Here is a 21,834-nt window from a genome sequence, read left to right as displayed (position 1 = left end):
GTACACATCCTCGCCCACCACTCAACCTACTTTGTAATGAGACACGATCTAAAGAAGCGAGGAGGCCGACTAAAAACCCTGTTAACGCTTTGATCACATTTCCTTTGGGCTCTCTCATCAAGCTTCATGATCCCATTACAGTTCTTTTGGAATTACATCGATCAACTGACAGCCAAATGCAAAACTCGAGTTCAATAAAGAGAGAGAGAGAGGTACGTGCTTATCCGGCTAGGTTTACAGCCAAGCTCGTTTTGAAATGGTGTTCTCATGATTGCAGATGAAGAACCCAGAGTTAATTGCTCCATCTCAGAGGTTTTTCACGCACAAACAGCGGAATAGGGGCATCATTCTCTCTCAGAAAAAGGTTGTCAATCTCATTCCACTTCCCCCCAATGTCGTGATGAGGAGAAATGAAGAAAGTTAGTGGCGAGAAGTGATTTTCAATCAGCTCACCACCGACAACCAAGTTTCTCACCCACCAAGCTTGAAGTTTCAACTTGGACTCTTTTTTCCTACCATTCATGCAAAGACCAGATATTCTGTAGTCACGCACCTGATTTGTTTTATTCGGGTGGTTTTCGGCAAAGCTTTATTATGAGATCAACAAGACCAGCACGACTTCAGCTCTCCTTATTACAAGCTTTTGTCGAACTCCAATGGTTGGCCTTATTATTGTCGTGATCAATATTTATTGATGAAAAACATTCCCTGCATATGCACGACTTTTGGACGGAGGGTCTCGAGATTTGGAGTCGAGTCGACGCAAAAGCAGTAAGAATTTCTCAGTCGATTGATGCTTTGAACAGATTACGAAAGAGACGAACTGGACCCCATTCCACATAAATCAAAGATGCTCAAGTTCAATTATTGCGAAGAGATTCTATACCACAATACGGTATCGCAATCCCTTCTAAAAGCGAACCCAATGGAAGCCAAGGTTAATCAGCAAACTTGTGTGAATTGAAGGCATTTGGAAATGCATTCAAGAGTCTCTTTGGATGGAAGCTGACACTATCGGTCTCTACATCTAGGGAAATCCAACCAAAGAGACGATCCAAGATAGCCGCTTTTGCCAATATAAATGACTTCGATCAAGATCCAAACGAGTCGAGGACCTGATAAGAGAGACTGTCTGAGATGTAGGTTGATATTCTTTAGTTGGGGGATGATATAGCGATAGTTGGGTAGGACAACCAACCACCTCTCGGTCTCAATTAGAGCGAGAAATGTGGGTGGACACTTGATTACTTCGTCAAAGATGAAATTTGAATGGCCACCAATAACAAGTTCTGGGAGGATTTGAAACACTATTCTACTCATCCATGAATGGTACCTACTCATCAGACTGTCGAACCACTATATGTTTGGTTGGCAGACTCAACATTATCCCCCAAAAATGTGGAATGCGTCGTTGGTAGTTGGAAATTTCGGATACTAGTATCCAGAAATTCATTAGTCTTCCATGATTTTCAAATGATATGCATGGAAAACGTATTTGATAGGCTCTCTCTCTCTCTCTTCTTTTCCCTATCAATGTGTAAATTGTCTCGTGGTGAGTTCGACAGCCCACAAAACTTGGAGGGAATCCATAATGGTCACGAGAAATTGCCCAAAAAACAATTACGGTCTTAACGATCTCGATCGTTTTCTGCCAAGTCAGGATTTCTTCTTTCGAATCCCACTAGAGTCTGACTATTTCTGCTGAGAGACCCTATTAGACATAATGCGATGGTCAATTAACTCAAGAGCCAAATATCTGTTTACTTGCACCACGGTCACTTCAGTGTTGTCAATGCCAAAGAATCCATTTCTCAACTTTTTGCTTGACCGACCAAATCTAAAATTGGTCATCATGACCATGAAACAAGCTTTTGATTGGACCAATCAGATACCCTCGCCGGATCCAACTTGATGTTTTGTAAAATGATACAGACGCCACTTAATGTTTCTCCATACACACGGCTTATCGCTGATCAAGAGTTATGCCTGTCAATACTATGGAAGAGTTGATTGGGAAAAGTTTCCATGAATCCAAGAGCTGAGCTTCCAACACCAGCCAGCCAACACTGTGAACTGTAAACACTAATGTGTTCCACGGTTTAATTCTTTCCGGATTACTTCCCCATTTCCCCAGTAATGTCTTGCCACGACGGACTCTTTTGTGCGGTTCCTTTGCACGGAGAGGAATTGAAAGGCGCAAATCTTTCCACAAACAAGAATATCAGTCCAACTTTTGTTGATATAGTGGCACAAATCTTGGTGTTCGATAGAAGAGTCGGGTGTGCGACTTTTCAAACAGGTATTTATTATCGTACCCTGCATCGTGCCAATTTGCAAAAGCTGTCCACCAATTGAGGCTAGTCCTAGAACTCAAAAAGACATGGGCAATTTCTGACTGAATTTATGTTCGTTTCACATTCTAGAGGGGCTTTGCGCGGCTGAAGTGGGCACGTTGGCCAATAATTAGTACAAGCTTGGCAGGCTTATAAAAGAATGTAAATTAATGAGAGAAAATCTCTCGAGAAAACAATTGGTAGCCAGCCAGGGTCCTTGGCTGAATAAGCAGATAGCCTTTGGGTCAAAAGTTATGAAATGAGACACAAGATATGACCACCACGACCACGAGGAGATAATTTGGAAGCTAGATTGACCAAAATTGCTTGAAAGGCCTTGACTGCCACTTTTTCTAGGGGAAAAAAACCAAAGCGTTTAACGACCGCATGCCAAAAACAAGGGATACACTCATAGCCGGAGACTCCCTGTTGTTCGCAAAACCGAATCTAGCGTGAAAATCGATCTAAATTTGACGATGATTTCTTATGCCATTATATGGATATGGATGGATCCCATCCATTACAAATTCTTCTGCACAGGATCTTTTGTTTTAATGGAACCCCCATCACGTAACAAGAAAACCGCCAGTTTAAAAGAACTCAGCTGGGAAACATACTTCTTATAATTACTCATCCGACTGGCTTACCTTAAATGCCGACTTTGTGGATAACCCTAATCGTTGACATTAAAGAACCAAACTACACGTCACAAACAAATACCAAACGACCACACCAAAACAGTCCCACACTTTGTATGAATGGGCTTGGGCCCCAAGCCTTTTTTTACCCTTGAGGGTCACCCAGAAATACTGAAGCTATGAATTGGATTGTTGATTGCACTGAACCGCACAGAGGTCAGCTGAAAGAGACACTTCACCAATGATAGATCCTACTACACTTCCAATCTCGCTCCACTCGAAAAGGACTTGCTCACTTCGCCTTGATTCGAGACTCGCTCGGCTGCGTTCCTCGCTCCTTCTCGTCCATACTCAACTTGTTCTTCGCTGCTCACTCGGATTCCTCGCGTATTTCGCGCCACACTCAGTCGCCCGCCCAGCTTCTTTCTGTCTGTCCAGGTTCGAGCTCCGTGAGCTTAGGCTATGAGCCAGCTCTTCATTCCTGGCGGACTCCAGAGACACCTTCTGTAGGTCCATGTGAGTGTGTTTGTGTGTGGTACAAGTACTGAGTCAGTCATACGTTCATAGGTGGACCCTACCAGTTTAAAACCAGGACTTCTTAAACGTGCCACTCCTTGTAAACTAGAAGGTTCAAAATAAGTTCCTTCCTTCAAGGGACAAGTCGTTTGGCGGAGGCAAGGAGGTGGAGTGCATCTGTATTGAAGGACTTATCTGGAAAGCCCTTCTTGATCTTGTTTGAAATGGCGGAATACGAGACTGAAACGTAGAAGTCCATCATCCAGCCAAGAGAGCCTGTATGGATGGAATGAACCTTCCGGAAGAGGTGGGCCGGTACAGGCGAGGGCTGCTTCGGTTCGTCCATATTATTAAAAGGTTTGAGAGCCCGTGAGCTCGCAAGGGTCCAGTCAGAGATCAACCTGTTTAACTCGGTTCACACCAGGCCTACCCAGTACTTTAATGTTTTGGAAAGAGCGGCTCTGAAGCAAATTGCCCGAAATCACTTGGTTGGTGGTGGAAGAAGTGTTCTGTTCAAGCCATCTCATTTCATGTCGTTTCGTTCATGAAGTGTTGCTCCATGAAGAGGCAGTGTGAAAAATGCAGGCTAGTAGAGCAACGTTGCGAGTAACTTAGTCGGGCCATGGAATTTTGGAATGGGACCAATATCTAGCTATACATGTATGGTGGCAAACCACCAAACTTTGAACCACACCTAAGGCATATGCGTTGATGAAGCCCAGGGAAAGGTATGGATTTGACTGTGAGGCCACGTGAATGAAACTTGATGCCAAAAATTACCGGCGTTTTCGTCGTATAAAGAAAAAATGCCACTCGTCCGAGCAATATATTTCTAATGAAAGGAAGAGAGACGTGCTCAAAATTTATCCCAAGGAAGAAATGGGTCTGTGGGGAAAAATAGCACGATCCTAAGCCTTGCTGTTTCCACGCTAATTCCCTGGCAATTAGATTTGCGTGGCTACGTCGAAATAGCTTCTACGGATTACTTCCCCGCCATGAATAATCCCTACGACATGCATTAGATGACTTGGCCATTGTTTGAGAAAATTGACAGAGAAAACCTCACCCAAAAATCATGCCTAACTCAAATTGGGTTCGAGAAGATGAGAATAGGCGCACCTTGTCTTCTTGCCTCTGAGTGAAACTAAAAGCAATCTCACATTCTCAAAAGAGCCTGCAGTACAACAGAGCTCTCGTTTGACGAAGTTTGGCACTGAAGAATTCCACAAAACCAATTAGGAGTTGGAACAAGGCTCACACCATTGACTTGCCATTTCGAAAATGTCACAACTAAATAGACAATGCACCTTCATTCTGATCCTGATAGCAAACGCTCATCAAATTCACTAAAAGAGTATCTGTCCATGTTCAAAGATAAAATCTGTACTAATCAAGGATGTCACGCCTGAACATAGGCTTTATGTGTGTGAGAGGTTGAGTGAAAGCTTACCTTGATCTTGGAAGAAACATTTGGCCGTCAATAAATACTGCTCCACATAAAAGAATATACCAACATGATGCCAATTCTCCACGACTGTAAAATATCCATAATGATATTTCAAAATTAGGAAGTATATAGAAAAAAAGTTCGTCTCAAATATTACCAGTAAAGGATGTCGTTGGCGCAATGTCTCTCATATCTCACCATTGTGCAAAGAGACCTCAGTGCAGATTCTCGAAGCTTGGATAGTGCTTCAATGCTGGCGAGATGAGCATAAATAACTTGCAACTCCTGGAATGAATTAAGGTTGCGTGATTACTATCGCAAATCTTATCGCGACTAATTATAAGAGGTTGGGCGACAACATTTGATAGTAAGCAGTTCGAAATGCCAGAAAGGTTGCGGAGAAAAAGAACATACGTTCCGTTTAAAAACTGACTAGTTTTTTGTCAAGCTCAAATTTTGCCCTAATCTCAAGCTATGGAAGGTAACTTGGAGGCAATCGTCGAAAAATAAACTTCATAATGAAATTTACTTTGAACACCAAGGAATGGTATCCAAGGCTAAAATATTTTGCGACTTCTAGGGGGATAAACGCTTATTGATTGTTGCTTACCTGTATGCTTCGTTTATCTGGCTCTTTTCTTAAAGAGTGTATAAATTGTTGCTCCGAGTAGCTCATCATGGAGCTCACCAAAGAATTGTGCTCAATCATTTTCACTCTTGGTGCACAACCGTAACCTTGATCAATTCACTTATTGATCATGATCCGCAACAGAAAATGTTTCCTCTCTTGCATAACACTGTAAGCTTTATACTGAGCTTTGGTGGCTTGAGGAGGTCTCATCAGGGGTGTGGGGTGGGTCGTTAGTGTTGTAAAAGCCAATTTGGAAACATTTTATTGCCTGAAGATGATGGGGCGAGGAAGGCAACTCAGATCACTTCCCTGTTCTGGGGTAACACTGCACGCAGGGTCACTAAAATCACTTGAAATTCCGGAGGTCAAGAGCGCACCATTTTTCCCAGATCTTGAACTCACAATGGAAGGAAATCTCCGAGGGCTGATATCAATCAAATGATCTTTTGTATTCTAGTGGATAATGGTATTGGTAATATTCCACTTCCGTTTCGTGACCACCAATTATGTTGAATTTGAACGCTTTTCTAGCTGAACCATTATTGTCATAGAATATTCCACACACACGGTCTTGTTGTTGGCAGTCTTTGTAGCTTCATGGAAAAGTGCCAGGGACTACTTCCTTTGTCCTTTGGGATGATCCTGCAAATAAAATGAACCTAAAATAGCATGTCTTTATTAGGAGTATCGCATGGTAATGAACTGTATTCAACAGAGGTTCCAAGCGTTCAAGCTGTTGATCGTAAAGCTCATTGCACCATGATAGTCAAAGCGATAGGTAATTAACCGAGAAGTCTTTTTTCTCGAATCAAACCATAAATCACATTCAATCACGGCTTCATAGCTTTTTCATAACATAGCAGACGCTTAGTCATTAAATTGTGTCTTATTCACCACAAAGACCACCATAAGACAACCGTCTAGATTCAGCCAGGATGTAAAAGTTCTTTGCATTTTGTAACCATAGCACTCGATTGATTGAACTCAAATGCGTTTTGCAAGTCCAAGGTAGCAATTTCCTCTATACAAAAATTGAGAACATATTCATATCGGTCTAATAATTGCTTTGAAACTAGGTTGTGCGTATTCAGGTGCATCCAAGGTAAGAGCACGGGGCCCTCCTCCAATGAATGAATCGCTCCAAGAGCCCTGGAGCGACTTCACGACAACGGCAACGGAGACACAAAATCTAAACAGGGGTTCGATTACACGACAAAAAAAAACAACACGAGCCGTCAAGTCATCGTGATGGCATTGAACAGTCACTGGCACATCTCACACCTCTGTACTGTAGGTACACTGAAGAAACTGGAGAGAACCCGCAAATTGTGTGAGGAAGTTGATGTGCTGAAAATCGGAAGCACGAGCCATTTCCTTAAATCGTTGTTTTTCATCATGTCATTGCGTCTACCATGAAATTTCAATCAGAGTCGTCTTCATTCCGACCAAGAAGCTGGAATTGATAGAACTGACTTCTCATTGCGCTCAGTTTTGGCACTGGATTTGCAAAGGTTGTCGTCTTCATCTTGAACATGTGCGATTCTAACTTGGTACTTTCTGCACTTGAATCAGATTACACATCGGTTGTTGGGAAGAATCCAAAGCTATCGCAAGATCTTTCTGTCGGTTTAAATCCAACAAATGACCGAATCATTACCCAGATACCTTTCTATTCGGCAAGTGATCTTATCACCGTGTTCTCAAATGAAGGTTCCACGAACGAGCTCCAACAATCTCCAACAACCGAGATGGCTTCATTGGGAATTTGCAGAATTGATAGATCTCTCCCGGTTCCTTCTCGTTTTGGGTGAATTCAAACTTGAAAATTGGCAGACGGAAGACGACATCGAGACGGAAAAGTAACAACCAGAACCACTGCCTATTCGTCTCAATCTTCCCAATGTGTAGATATCCTTGAAAATATTAAGGACAGTTGATTCCGGATTGCATTGAAACCGTTCTGTCAAGTCTTATAAGGAAGACGAAGAAGACTAGTAGTGGGAAAAAAGGATTCTCACATTTGTCTGACAGGCCTGTCTGCTCTAATTGGGTTGGGTTCTATGCCAAATAGTTGACAAGCATCCACTTGGAAATGGATTGAAATGAGTCTTCATGACGTAGAGGTTGCTTTGAAGCAAGGAAAAGGATCTCACGCTTTGTTTCATATTTGATCCTGAATAGTGACTTGACACCATTCACCCACCCATTCACGGCTGCTTCAGTGTTCACTGTGGTGATGTATTCTGATTAAGTGCTTGATCAAATGGCAAGACTTGTAGGTAGTTGTGTTTTTCTTTTCTTTGTTATGAAATTTGAAGGACAAAATTTTGGATAACAACCAGCTTTGAAAGTAGCTCCGATCAGTAATATCAGATCACTTAAACTATAGCCAAAAGTGTCACTTTCCAAATCATAATTGACCAATATTATTATAGGTACTCTTTGTTATGTATCGACCTTAATTTTCATTATCATACATTAGCAGAGTCTTAGGTGTGGCAAACTGAAAGTGACGTTCGGCACTAAGATAGGACGAAGAACGATTTAACTGTGTTTCAAGTTATTGCCAAGATATATGATTAACTTTTTCAATGCATCAATTGCGTGAAGATTTGTATAAAAAGCTGAAATTAGTTAAATGGTGCCACTTAAAACAAGCAGTTCTTGTTACGTTCCATCTATTCTTTGATAGAACTTCGGTTAAAGAATAATCTATAGAGCATGTTCATTCTTTCCATTTGTATTTTTGTATTTGGGGTGCTAGGGTCGGAGGGTTGAACCTCGCCTGATTTTCATAGTATTCTTTTCTTAACATTAAAATGTTACTTTTAAACCTTAATACCTAAGCGTCTGTTCAGCAGATGTTGATGAAATTTTAATTGAATGCTTAACTAAAGTTTTTTTTACACCTATTGAGTACCTTTTTTTGAAAAAAAATCTTGGAAGTTTTTAAGTGGATTATTGTGCTGATCTGAGCTTATGTATCCTTTGCTTTTTCCAAAAGTTGTTCCTTTTATTTCCATAGCAATGAAAATTGTTCTTAACATCAGTCTTGGCATTTGAGCAAACTTTTGATCAGTGTTGCTGGTACCACCGTGTGCTTGCTGTCAACTTGGAAAATACTCCTTCTCAAGAGGGATTCCATAGAACTAATGTAGTTCTCACAACGATAAAGTTGTGCTGAATCTCGGCCGGAATCACAATTTGGCCCTTTATAACGAATTCGAGGCGGGAGCTGGAAGAATCTCGAGATCATAAAGCACCAATTTCCGTAACAACTTGAGGGGTTTCATTCTACGAGGCCTGTCTGCCTCCTTCTTCATGACGGTGACACGACCACGATGAAGAAGCAGGCACTAAAACGACAATTATCGAAATTCACGACTTTCAAATTACTCCTTCAGTGGATGAGATGATCAAGTTTGCTTTGTTGGCGGTTATCCCAAATTACTCCTTCAGTGGATGAGATGATCAAGTTTGCTTTGTTGGCGGTTATCCTTCCCAAATCAGACGCCAGTACTTCCGCAGTGAACTTGCCAGAAGAAGGAGCCACGAAGGAGGCCACCTTTATGAATATATCTTTTGTCAGCCTTAAATGGAGATATCATCATTGATCTCTCAATCTTTTGGAACCGCTCCAGGAACTTTTCTCCGAACGGTGTTCCTCCAAGGGGAATAAACAGATACTACGACAACTCTGATCTCTTTTGATAGAATTGACTATGTCACCAAGGACAAGAAATAGATTCAGTCTCCCACCACTCTCTGCTTAAAGATATGTTACAAGACTTTTGCGACTGCATTGATCTCTTCAAGGAAGGAGACGTAGTTTTCCTCCTCAATGGGAACAACCAGAGCATAATGTAATCATTGACGGAGGAACAAGCTGCGACTCATAATCATAATAGCTCTTTCGGCCCCACAAATCTTGCTTGTCATGCCTCAAATTTGATCTTGCTTAAATCATACTTCCTTTTAAAGAAGAAGTGTGAATGGAAACAACATCAAATGAGGCCTGTTGAATGATCATCAAGTCTACAATAGAACAACGGTTCTGGAGCCAATCGAAAATGGCTTTAAACTTCATCATGATTTACGGGAACGAGGGTCTTAAAAGATGGCAAATTTTACACCCAATCAACGGATGCGAACATTGAAAGACAGACTGCAATGCAACGCCGTTGACCGAACCATGAAAAATTTACTTTTTCGGATAATCGAGGACCGATTATGAGGGGAGTGAAGATGAGTGAAATTCTGACACGGATGAGGCAATATTCTATGACGTTCAAGTGTGCATTTTATGCTGGCTGCAGAATGGCAATTGCCTAGGCCTCCCTTCTGACTTGGTTCGTCGCTCAGCAGATGTCAGGCGGTAAAACATGCCCATCACTTGATTAGTTGATGGTCTGTACATGATTGAATCATTAGACTTCAAGCATTAACCTTGACTGCTTCACTGGTTCTGCCTCCCCTGCTGCCGCCCATACCGTTCCCAAGTACGTATTCTTCCATTCAAAAGAAACTTGAGCAAAACTTCATCAGTAGAGTTTGCATCTGATCAACCCTGATATTTTCGGAGCCGACCATCCTAATGACAGGAACCATTTGAGCATCAGTTTTCCCATTAGGACTACTGGCTTCCTCTCTTTCTTCCCTCCTGCTGAAATGGATGGTTATAGTTCCAAATTTGAAACTAATGATTTCAGCATTATTTTTTGTAATAAGAGGCACCTTCACCTGGCCACAATTACTTTTCCCATTTTGAAGGTACGCGTAAACCGTGCTCAAATGCATTGGCAGTGTCAGTACAGGGTGACCCTTGACTGCCTTGAAACCACTTCAATTACGAGAAGCTCTGCTGAGTTTGTAGGACGACGATCAATGAGCTGAGTTGGATCCCAAAATGACCAGAGCATTTCGATGTGGACATTGAACACGTAGTAACGCGGTCAGTGGGCATGGTGATGAAACGTTGGTCAGCACGGTTCACTTAACAATATGTACTCAAACAACTCACATTGGTTGGTTCATCGAGAAATTGTCAACTAAAAACCAAACAAGAAGTACTCTCAAATATTGCACAAAGCACTACTTTCCAAGAATCCAATCTCCCTGCAATAGTTGGGGTCATCATTGTGTTATCACTGATCATGATCAATAAAAAGACCTGGGTCACCCAGTGTTTCTTGCACTCGGTGTCTGATAATGCTGAGCCCAAGAATGCGATCTTCTGTTACAAATTGATAACCCAAGGGCAAAAAGCTGGATTTCTTCCGTCATAGCTCGTCGATCCGAGGAGATAAGTAGTTGGATGCCAATAACGTTACCGCGGTTAGCACTTTCTTCTTCCCTTGGCTCAGCTGATTTAAAATCTAATCAATGACAAGTGATGCCAATAATTCTCCAAGAGCATTATAACCTTCGTTTTTTAATTCCAAGATGATCCAACACGTCTGATTCCCAGTTGTCCAATGCCTATTCAGCCAACCAATGCGAGTTAAGGAAGTTCAAATGAGATGGTTGGATTTGATTTGAGCCATATGAGAGCGCTATAATGACATGCAAGTCCTTCAATTGGCTTCATCTAGTAGGAAAAAATGATTCCCAGGCCGTTCATTAGTTCATGTGACATTTCAGAAGCAAAAAAAAAACCTCATGTTGATTTACGCAAGTAGCTCAATTGAATGGGGATATGTACGCAACGATTACATCCACATCTAAGACAAGGCAAGAAGACCCTGACCTTAAATTCAATGAGCTGCAGAGTGCAAAATAGGAAGAGATCACCTTTACCATGGGCGATCTTTGGCATCTTTGTTTTAAAATGGCAACCATATCCTTGCGCTGAGAATCACCACAATAGCGTTACAACCAACTCGAATGTGATTAATGCGCTTAATCAGTAGGCTTGGGCTCCTAGTTGACCTCTGCCCGAAGAAAAACTAATGTTCCGGTGGATTAGACCGGCTTATTACCGAATTGACCCGATATCCAAATTGGGACACGAATTTGAGATTACCCAATCCTTTTTTAAAACTATCACCGGCTTCTTCGTCTCCGTTCAAACGCCCAACTTCCGTGAGTATTTTTAATGCAAGATTCCCGATTCATTTGGTGAATCAGAGATGGTCGAGTGAAGCTCATCGCCCATTGCCACTCACGTGCCACCCTCTCACATACAAAACTAGGCCAATATGTGAATGGAGTGATGTAAATGATTCCGTCCATATCTCACACGATTTTCCCATCCCACGTCTCCAAGCCTGGCTGGCTGGCTCTCTGTTGCCAAAAACACAACATAACTAACAACGGCAACCAATGATGTTTGTTCTCCATTCAGACCATTGACTCGGGAGCCACCCACCACCACCACCAAATCGAGACCGAGCTATACAATGATGAAAGTCAATTCCGCCCATTTACATCCACGATAATACAATGCAAAGAATCGGTCGGCCAAGACGGTGATGCTCTTCATTTGCCTCTGCGGCTCGTTTTACGACGTGATTAAATACCAAGTCCTCAGCTATACAATGCCGACAAGAAGGGGCAAGAATCCTTATGATGGAAGGTCAAGATTCACTAAATCCGGGATCCCATCTCGACAGGGCCCAATCATAGTTCAGGCCGTGACAGATTCTTCAGAAGTGTTCAGATGGGAATTTGTAGCAATCTACTTCTTCAGCATTCCTGCCATCCCTGCTCAAGAGTTTCCTCGTCCAGGATTATGTTGTGTTCGAAATACCAGAAGTTTGACTACTCCTAAGCTGAAAAATAGGGGGGTGATCGGAAAGAGCCGATTGATTCTGCAGACATTGAGGAAAAAACGTGTCAACTCTTTTGCCAGTCTTCTTCGTTCCAAAATTTTGTTGTTGTAATAACTGATCAAAAGTAAAGCACCAGATTGGTGAGAAGTGCCAAGGAGAGTGAAACTCTGATGATTGCGATATTAGTACTATGTTCGTGCCATTTTGAATGGAGATAAATCAGGTGGACCAAGTGAAGAGGATTTGACGTGAGGGCCGAGGTTCGTCAATTCAAAGGAATCATGTCTATTCAGCCAAGATGAAAGTCGACTGCGGACAAATCCACTTTCCCGATGAAGATGACTGACTAAAGAGGGATGATGATTGCCAAAAAACTTTTGTTCATTTCCTATTNACTAAAGAGGGATGATGATTGCCAAAAAACTTTTGTTCATTTCCTATTTTCATGTTTCGCCTCAGATTAGTCGCCGTCCTTAAAAGGGGATCCCGGGGGGGGCTGGAAGAGACCACATTTTGATTGTTAACTGGCGATGAAGGGCGTAAAATTTTTGGGCAAAATGATCTTCATCAGACGTTTTTCCAAACTCTGAATGAAGTCATACTTTCACCACAAGATCTGTAGCATAGATATTATAGAGAAGCCCTTCCGGCTTCCAGAGGGCTGGTCAAATGCTCACATTCCCCGAATTTGAGGGGAATTCTCGACTGGGTTTTCTCATAATTGGCAATCAGAATGCAAGCAACTATTCCTAACGTAGAGCTCGGATGCCAAGTGAAACTCGTCTGGCCATGGCCAAAGGGACAGTTAGATCATTGTAGTCATTCAAATCCTCTGACCACATGCCAAAGGATTTTTTCATACGAGCTCACCATGTGTGGATGATGGTATCCAATCAACATATTAGGTTCAATCACGCGTGTTGCTGAAAGTTCACTCAACTTGGCACATATTTTGGCACAGATCTCTTCGCTTGATAGTTGGGTCGTTGCCGCCTCCGTTTCACTGTAATTTGAGACTCAAACGAGAAGAAACTTCCGCGTGTTGCACATTAATTCTGAGCCGCTCTAAAGCTCGACTCACTTTTTCACCCTTTCTATTTTCACCCGCTTCAAATAACTGAAACACATTTCATAGCACACACACACTCACTTGTTCCCTCATCAGAGGTACATACGTAAGTATATATCCTCACGGTGGAGTCGTTGCACTACTAGTGTACGGTTATGTTATCCTGCAATGAGAAACATCAACTGATCCCGTCTCAAAGACGAGGGATTCTCGGGGAGCACTCGCAAATGAACATCAAGGTGTGCCGACTCGCGAGTTAAAGGGACTCTTTTCCCATCTTGCCTGACTTAAGGGCCCCTATCAAAGACACTCGCTCGCGCCTCCATTCGCTCTTGCCGATTCCGCGACTCCTTCACTTCGAGCATTAAAACTGGTGGTGCCCAGGCCGGACTGGTTTGAAGCTTCATTCAGGGTCCCGGCGTGATTAGTATGTACACTGGCCGTGCTTGAATACTAGACCTTTGGAGAGCAAAGTACCAGAGGGGGAAGAATGATAGTGGCAGCTCTTGGTTGTGTATCATTTTTTTCCGAGGAGAAGGAGGCGTGTGTGAATACTTGTGTGGGAGGTGTAGTTGGGTATGCGCGTAGCTTACTCTTGTAATTCTCCTTACAATGCTGGCCACTCGTATTTAGAGGGAGAATTGATTCATAAGTCATAACTATGGCCTGGCTGTTCCGTGGTGAAATGCCGTTTTCCTGCTCGAAAGAGGTATGGAGATCTTATGAAAAGTCCAACTTGCGATGATTCAGAGTTCAAGTCATTCAAGTTTATCTACGCACAGGTGGATGGCCAATGGCTATAGGGCAGAATCATAAAAGTATCACACCCAGAGTGAAAAATATCGGGGTAATTAAGAGCGAGATCCCCCTCCCTCTTTTTTTCCCCTCCATTGACAGGAGTCGAAAGAAAAGGATAGTTCAAGAGGGATAGTTCAAATTCTCACATGTTGAGTTGGTGTAGAGCGTCGAAAAAATGCATTGTTGAGAAGCCTTATCCATCACCCAGATTCAATTGCAGGTGTTTTCACCTGCCCAAAAGTGAGAAATGACCTGTTATGTTAGAATTCCCCTGCACCTTGAATACACTCATAGTTCAATTCATCTCTCTGGAATCCGTGGCAGGACTTTCCCTTATTTACTGGACCTTCGGCCCATTATGTTAGCACTCAGTCCTCTTGAACAGATAGGAATAATGGTCATTTGGAATCTCTGCACAAGAAGGACTAATGTTGTTCGCTCAACCCCTATCCGTCCATCCAGGTTTCGAAGTTGCGTAGTAGTATGTAGATGCTTGAGCGAGCTTCCACCCTGAGATGAGACGAAGTGAGAATGAATAGGTTGCTCCAAGATTTCGCAGAGATGCATGCATAAATAGTCGAGTAACAAGAAAAGACGCATCTATTCCATCCATGTGCATATCAGCTCGAGTCTTTGATTCTCTGCCGGTTCAAACCTAGTCATGAATAGCTAACTCATGATGAGTATGAGCAGCATATGTTGACCACTCGTCACTCTCGTCTGCATTCTACGCAAACCCCCTAATGGTGCATTCCCAATGGAGTTCAAGGTGTTGGAAATGACCCCTGAGGGACCCCTTATCGGCGTAATTGGTTTTTGCGAATGAAGAAAATTGCTGATTCGTCTTGACTCAGGACAATTTTTGAAATCTCCTCAAGGGAGAGACGAACCCCCGCAATTATCCTGTTCGAAAAACTATCATTGAGAAAATAAATATACGAGCTGTGGAGCTCGAGAAGAAAACGAGTGAACCCCCTAAGTACAGTATACGCTACGTACATAGTGGCAGGAAAGATTAGGAATAGGAGGAGATAGATACCTCATCTCAGCCAAGGGAATTTCACAGCATTTCCAAACTGCCATCACTCATTGGTTGTTATATGTAGTGGTTGAAAGCATAAGCTTTAGTCATACCTCATGATGAAGTAGAACTTCAACACGGTCTTCAACATCCGACCTGCTCCAAGAAACATGCGTGTATCTAAAAATGGTTTTCCACAAATTCTTAGTCCTGGGAATTGGAATCCTATGCAAATTCTCCGGCTTATCGCCTACTTTTGAACATGTCAGGCCCTGAACGAGACCTTGGCCGACTCGACTAGACCTGTCTTAATTCTATTGTCACCTCACTTCTAAGCAGGGCAGGAATGCGTGCGTATCCCGAACTGGGTTTATTAACAGTTCTTTTCGCCATTCCCAACACATTATCCGGCTGAGCCATATGTGGCACAACATCCAACCAACGGGCATAAATCCTCAGTAAGCGTATGAGTTGGGATTTTAGAGATGGAGGACCGCACCTATCTTGTCACATGTACATTGCGCAGCACGCAAGGTTGACATGATTCTGGTGTCTTGAAAACCGCAAACGGGACCTCAAAAGGATGTGCGGAAGATGATATCCAACTTTTCCTCGGCCTCTCCCTATTGGCCTATATGTGGCCATTTCAATGAGAACTATGACGTGATTTAAAACTAAGGGCTAAGGGGGACGAGAAGAAAAAGAGTGCTCTTGTGAAAATGCACACATCCATCTCCAGTCAGGACAATGATGATGATCCTGATGATCACGATGACAAGAGGAGGTCACTCCTGTCAAAGGAAATCTTCCCAAAGGCCTGTTCATGACTGTAGAGATCTAGCCATAGAGCTACGTGAGAGGCCCAGGATGTTTTGGTTCCGAAATGCACCAACAAAAGATACTCAACAGTACGTACTGTACTACATAGGTTGGTACGATCTTCTTTTTAGACTCTGCACAGTTTTGAACCTCCAACTGGGCTTAAGGTCGCCTAATTGGATGTCCATCATCATGGTCAGCTCGCTGGCCATTGTTCAAGCACAGGACAATAGGTGTTTCAAGTTCGAGCCACAGTCCAATTACTCGGAATGGCTTGCCGTTTTCTCGAAATCAACTCACGATTTTGCCGAGATCTCCCAGAGAAGTGGATGAAGGATATGGTGGCATCACGCTTGTTTTACCACCAATAATCGGTCCACGAAACTTTCTCTCCGCTCTGTTTCCTTATGCTAGATTGTCAAGCCATCAGAAATCGAAAGGAGACCAAGCTCCCTACCTCCCATCCATGGAGTGCAAATTTCGTTCAGGAGAGGACTACTCATCGAAGATCTGGAATTTGGCACGAATGACTCTCGTCTTCATTTAGGGTCCTATTGTACTTCCTCACATAGAAAAAAGAGGCCTCGCTCCACTTTTGACACTGATCGACTTTGTCGCCAAAGCAAAGGATAAAGATGTGCTCTACTCGGTGGTAGGATAGGCAGATCCAGACGGAGCAACCTGATGATTCATGTGTCAAAGAAATGACCTCCACACTTAAGTTACACCTACTGAGCTTGCTTGAGCTCAGTAGAAGAAGAGGAAGATAGCAACGTGGCAAAAGAAGGCAACTATCTGACAAGTTAACCTCTAACCTCATTCCACTCATGATTTGAGAGTAAAACGAGCCCAAGTCACTTACAGAAATTTTCCTCTCCTCTCAAATGTCGAGATCCATCATCTCTGCAGTCCTTTTTCGTACGAAATTAAGAGGTTTTTCCAAAGAGGAACGAGAGGAGAAATCTGCTTTGAGGTGGTCACTGATTAAGTGCCATTGATTGACTCAATTTAATGGCGAGATTTATCACGAATCGAGTCCAAGCACGCTTTTAATCAATGGTGTACAAATGTCTTCATTGTGCTCTCATTCCGAGCTTGATAGGTTAAGTCCAACTAAAAGCTTGTACGCATTTTGATGGGATGTGATAACCGTTTTTGCTTCCTGAATTCAGCACGCCCTATACTGCCAAACCTCACAAAGTGTTTTATGAGCCTCGGAAATGGTCGGTTTTTCTCAAGTTTACTTTTTCACGACTAAGAGATGCTGGCATCGTTTCTCTAATGTAAATATCCTTCAAATTATGGATGCATAACCAACCCGACAGAGTAAATATCCTGGTTCATATGCAACGAGGTCGTGTCTAACTGGCTAAACTTCAGTCATCGGTGACCTCCAAGGAGCTCGTCCAATTCAACTTCACGTAAATTCAGCACCAATACATGAGTTACAAACAGACCCGACGAGCTATATGTATAGTAATAGAATAGCAACAACATCAACAACAACATCAAAAACGACAACAACAACAGCAACAACAAGCTGATGCGTACTCGTCCAAGTTCCTTCCAAATTTGGGTGTGACAGTTACCAGACCCATCGCTTAAATGTTGGCCATTTCTTCTGAAACCTCAAGTCCGTCATTGTTTTTGTACAAGAAGCAACCATCGATATCAGTGCTTGGGTGTTTTTTCTCTTTACAATACAACTCGATTTGATAACTCAATAAGATGGTATGACTTATATGGCAAATATGAAAGGATGGTACTAGAAATTGAAATTAAGGTATGATTCCAATCGGTCCCTTTGACTAGGATTTCGACATCACGTTGGTAAGAGAAGAAGATGGAATAGGCCCAGGAATGAGGACGATGACAACGAGGAACAAGATAAAAAACTGGAAGAGACTTTAAGTTTGGCACTCCGAAGAAAAGAAGGTGAATGAAGGGAGGCCTAGTGGCCTATCTGTCTACTGTAGCTATTCAGGACAAGATCGAAGGATCCTACAAAATTCATCAAGATCTGCGTATTAGGTTGAACTTTGATGGGAAATCCAGGTAGATCACTCATGAGCCAAGAAGCTTTTCTATGGGTATCCCACATTTTCCGTTTCCCTCTCCGATAAATAAGGCTATTTGGATTATTAGGGGGCTTGTTAAGGCTCGAGAATTTGCCCTTGATAAAACGATGTTCGAATGAAAAATGGCCAGAATTGCAGTATTCGTCAGGTATTTCCCCAGACGTTTTCTAAGGCATCCTAACATCTGACGTTTGGCTTGGGAACCATACGTTGTGGATCACGACGGTTTTGTTTGGGTTTGATAAATAAGACAAGTTTATTGAAGATTGACAAGCCGTTTGAGGAATCACTCCCAGTTCAAGGCAAACCGTGAAGAGGATGAGGTGGAAGATGATCTTGGACATACTTGTCGACAAACCAAACCCCTCTGGGATTTGTATTCGTACGAAAGCGATAATATGATGATGGGATTTATGGCAGATATCTAGCTTCAATGGTTGCAATGGACAATCAAGGCGAGAATGAAGGTTTGGCCGGAATGGGGCATTTGGTCTCGCAGGGCTCTTTTGTTTCATTCGTCCTCAGGATTTGTGATCAATGAAATGAATTGATTCCCATGATGTAATCAGTCAACCTTGAGTAATCCTGGTCCCATGTGCGAACATTGAGAACGCGACGCTATCCAGCCATTCAAGGGATCCCAATCCCAGGACCGAAGAAAAGAAATCATCCTCAACTACCTGTCGATCCGTCGCCACCTAATCGAGTCATTAAATCAGAACCAAAGCATCGGATGTCACCTTGATGGCAACTTTTCATTCACACCTAAATCATGGATCCAGGGTCGAACTACGGTAAATACGTATCTTGGGTAGGTCGGGTTCTACATTCGTACCGGAAACATTGGGATCTACTGAAAGGAAGAAAAAAAATGGCTCAAATCTTTTTTGTGCCTCTTCCTGACATCTCACCATTGAGAGCTGCAGGTATCGTGTATGGCACATGTGGGGGAGAAATATCGTCCCAGGGCCTCGCATCAATCAAGTCATCTGCTACTTTTGGACAACACCTTGAGAGATTGGAAAGAACCCGTCAAGACCTTTTCCAATAAAGCTCCATTCTGATGTGCCCATAACTCATTTCAGTCTATTGATATCTTGACGAAAAGTGTTCCTTTGCGAGCTTGATCAAAATCATTCTCTCTTAAGGGCCAAATACGTGACATGAATATATGAATTAAGCCAGAGCTCGAGTCATTTAAGGCTAATTTGGGGCGGTTGTTTGGCGCCAAATCTGGATGAGATTCCCCAGGACGAGCCTCAGAGTTTGGTGCAAGTTTGAACGTCAAAGTGCATGCAGGTCATGCTGAGACAATGATTGGCTCTCAAACCTGTATGATGATAATGATGATGATGTGATAACTGGTTCTCAACTCTAATCACCCTACTTCATAATCCAGAAGGTCACAACGGCCCGCGATTCTTGACCAAAAGGAGTACGAAATACGAAATCGTCCGAGATGTGATCAGAAGCAATTAAAACCAGCCATGTTGTAAGTCAAATAAATGACTTGAACTTGAATTCTTGGCTTTTTGCCCACGATCAATTAAATAACGGTGCAAGAAGCTCAGCTCGCTTGGTATGTAGTATGTACAGATTACACACAAGGGCTAAGCGGATCTTCCAGCACAGTCTTCCATCTTCTCCCCAAACAAGAAAGAAATGCTGGGTTCGTGCGCAAAGGGGGGTGTTCATCTGTGAAGGATTCAATAAACATCTCTTTGACAACCATTAAGAAAAGTATGGTGTTTTCACCAAGATCAAGGCCAAGGCAGTCGCTCCTCAAGACCGCAAGACGTTGTTGCTCCTCTTCATCATCTCTGCCAGTCATTGTGACTGGTTCATCCTTGTCGGAGAACGCGGAGTAGTAAGTATGTAGCAGTACACTACGTAGTACATAGACGGGAAATGAACACACTCCTTTTTTCTAACCTGAGGACTCAAGTGTTTATCTTGAGGGCCAAAGAAAACAGCATCCCTCCTCGCCTCCTGGGATTGAGTAAGAGCTCCGAACTCAAAAGCGATTGTGGTTCGTGTCCTGAATTATTTTCAGAATCACTCTCATAAGTTTTGGGGCATATAAAGATGACATTTCTAATTCACTCGGGGTCCCCCCTGGAGATCATCAGTACCTAATTATCATAAGGTCATGGGGATAATAATAATAATAACATCAGGGGAAGCGTCCCAGATGATGATCATGCTCATCATCCTGGTTCATGTCACATCAAGAGCAAAAATCATCCGGTACGAGCTAGCGGTGAAAGATTTTCTCTTCCAAGTATGAAAACACGAGCGACATGCACGAAAATGATGAAATTGAAGGAAAGTTGATGTTCGTTCAATGCTTTAATTTTTGCGGTGAGATCAACTTAGTTCTTAAAAGCCACATTGGTCTTACGGAACAGCATCAGTACATTCATGAACGACGACGTGTCCGAGTTCCAACGGAAAATACGATTTAGTTGCACTTCTTCACTACCAAGCGAATCCTTCTTTCCAAGGTAAGGATGTCTTTGCAGGAGGCTTGGATTTTCATGGTTGTGGCAGGGAAGAAAAAAAGATTTACCCTTCGTCCGAGATGCGTTGCATGCAAATAATGCTTGGTTATTCTCGTCATGGCAGCTCGGGCAAAAAGTAGGAAACAATCGATCCTGGGCCAACAATTACGAATCGTGCCATTGGTTGGAGTGTTGCAAATATTCCTTTGATTTGACATCACCCCATGATGATGATGATGATGATGATGATGATGATGATGCCCTGGCCACCAAGGTTGGTTGGTGTTCAGTTTCGTTTTCATTCTCCAAGTTCAAAGTCAGCGTCCGAGTTCCCAAACTTGACGAGTTCCTCCTTGGCCAAAACGCGTCATCGTGGGAAGATTTGAATGCAATTGTCTCCATTGGAGAAACGAGACAAAACCAGGATGAAGAGGATCAATCCAATGCTTCGGAGCTCGGAGGTGCAATGATAGACGAGGAGAAGCTCCTCGGCAGTGGAGTTATCTGTGAAGTGAAACACAAAGTGTCTTTCTTCCCGGAGCTCGAGTGTAATCATGAATGGCAATTTTTTCCGAGGAATTAGTGCGTAACCATAGCGATTCAAGCACGGAACGTCACCTGGAGGAAGAACCAGAGGCAGAAGTTGAGTTGGCACCACCACTGCATTGTGACTTCTTTTACATGACTTTGATTGTCACATTGTGGACGACCATCCATCGACAAGTTCCGAACACGAAACACCTTCAGGCGAGAATTGGATCAAGACAAAGCGGGTTGAGCCATTTCTCAAAAAAGCAGCTTGGCTTTGCCATGGTCATCAAGACTTCTTTATCCGAGCTCTGAAGGCCGAAAGGACGCCGAATGGTTCGGCTTGCATCATCAGCACTGATCTGGTAGTCGAAAATCATCCCAAGCCATCCAGGAGATGTGCAAGCTCAAGTTCCATCGGTTCATTTCGATGGATTGTCAACTTTCACAGATTTGAACTCACAAGTTGACTCGATCCTGACCCCCGTGGTTGGATGGATGCCGACTGGCTGCTAGTTGGCTGCGCATTGATCATTTCAAGCAAGGTGGGGTGCCCAAATTCCAACTTTCCTCAACCTCTCATCTCACTTTCAATCCATACCAATGAGCGAGGTTCTGGCTGGACTTCTTAACTCTACATGGATCTCGACCGAGGGTCATGGGCAAGAATAGTTACGTATGTTCG

At 42.9% G+C, this 21,834-nt stretch overlaps 1 protein-coding gene across 4 annotated transcripts in view; it reads right to left on the bottom strand.

Moving 5' to 3' along the window:
- The window catches only part of LOC131888029 (rap guanine nucleotide exchange factor 2-like), a 51,469-nt gene extending 37,888 nt beyond the window's left edge, over positions 1-13,581 (bottom strand). Inside the window, exons 1-4 of one of the 4 annotated variants that reach the window (XM_059236806.1) lie at positions 13,206-13,581; positions 5,545-6,207; positions 5,092-5,219; positions 4,938-5,021 (exon numbers count right to left, since the gene is read on the bottom strand). In XM_059236806.1, the coding sequence (XP_059092789.1) occupies positions 4,938-5,021; positions 5,092-5,219; positions 5,545-5,643 (311 nt within the window). In that variant the 5' untranslated portion in view covers positions 5,644-6,207; positions 13,206-13,581. Of the gene's footprint in view, positions 1-2,980; positions 3,330-4,937; positions 5,022-5,091; positions 5,220-5,544; positions 6,208-11,361; positions 11,500-13,205 lie in introns of those variants that run through there. The other 3 variants (XM_059236802.1, XM_059236805.1, XM_059236807.1) reach the window with 3 other exon arrangements.
- Positions 13,582-21,834: the final 8,253 nt, after the last annotated feature.

Source organism: Tigriopus californicus, chromosome 10 (genome assembly GCF_007210705.1).
Source record: "Tigriopus californicus strain San Diego chromosome 10, Tcal_SD_v2.1, whole genome shotgun sequence".
Classification (NCBI taxonomy): Eukaryota; Metazoa; Arthropoda; class Copepoda; order Harpacticoida; family Harpacticidae; genus Tigriopus; species Tigriopus californicus.
Note: the sequence above shows the minus strand (reverse complement) of the source record. Positions and strands in the feature narration are given on the sequence as shown.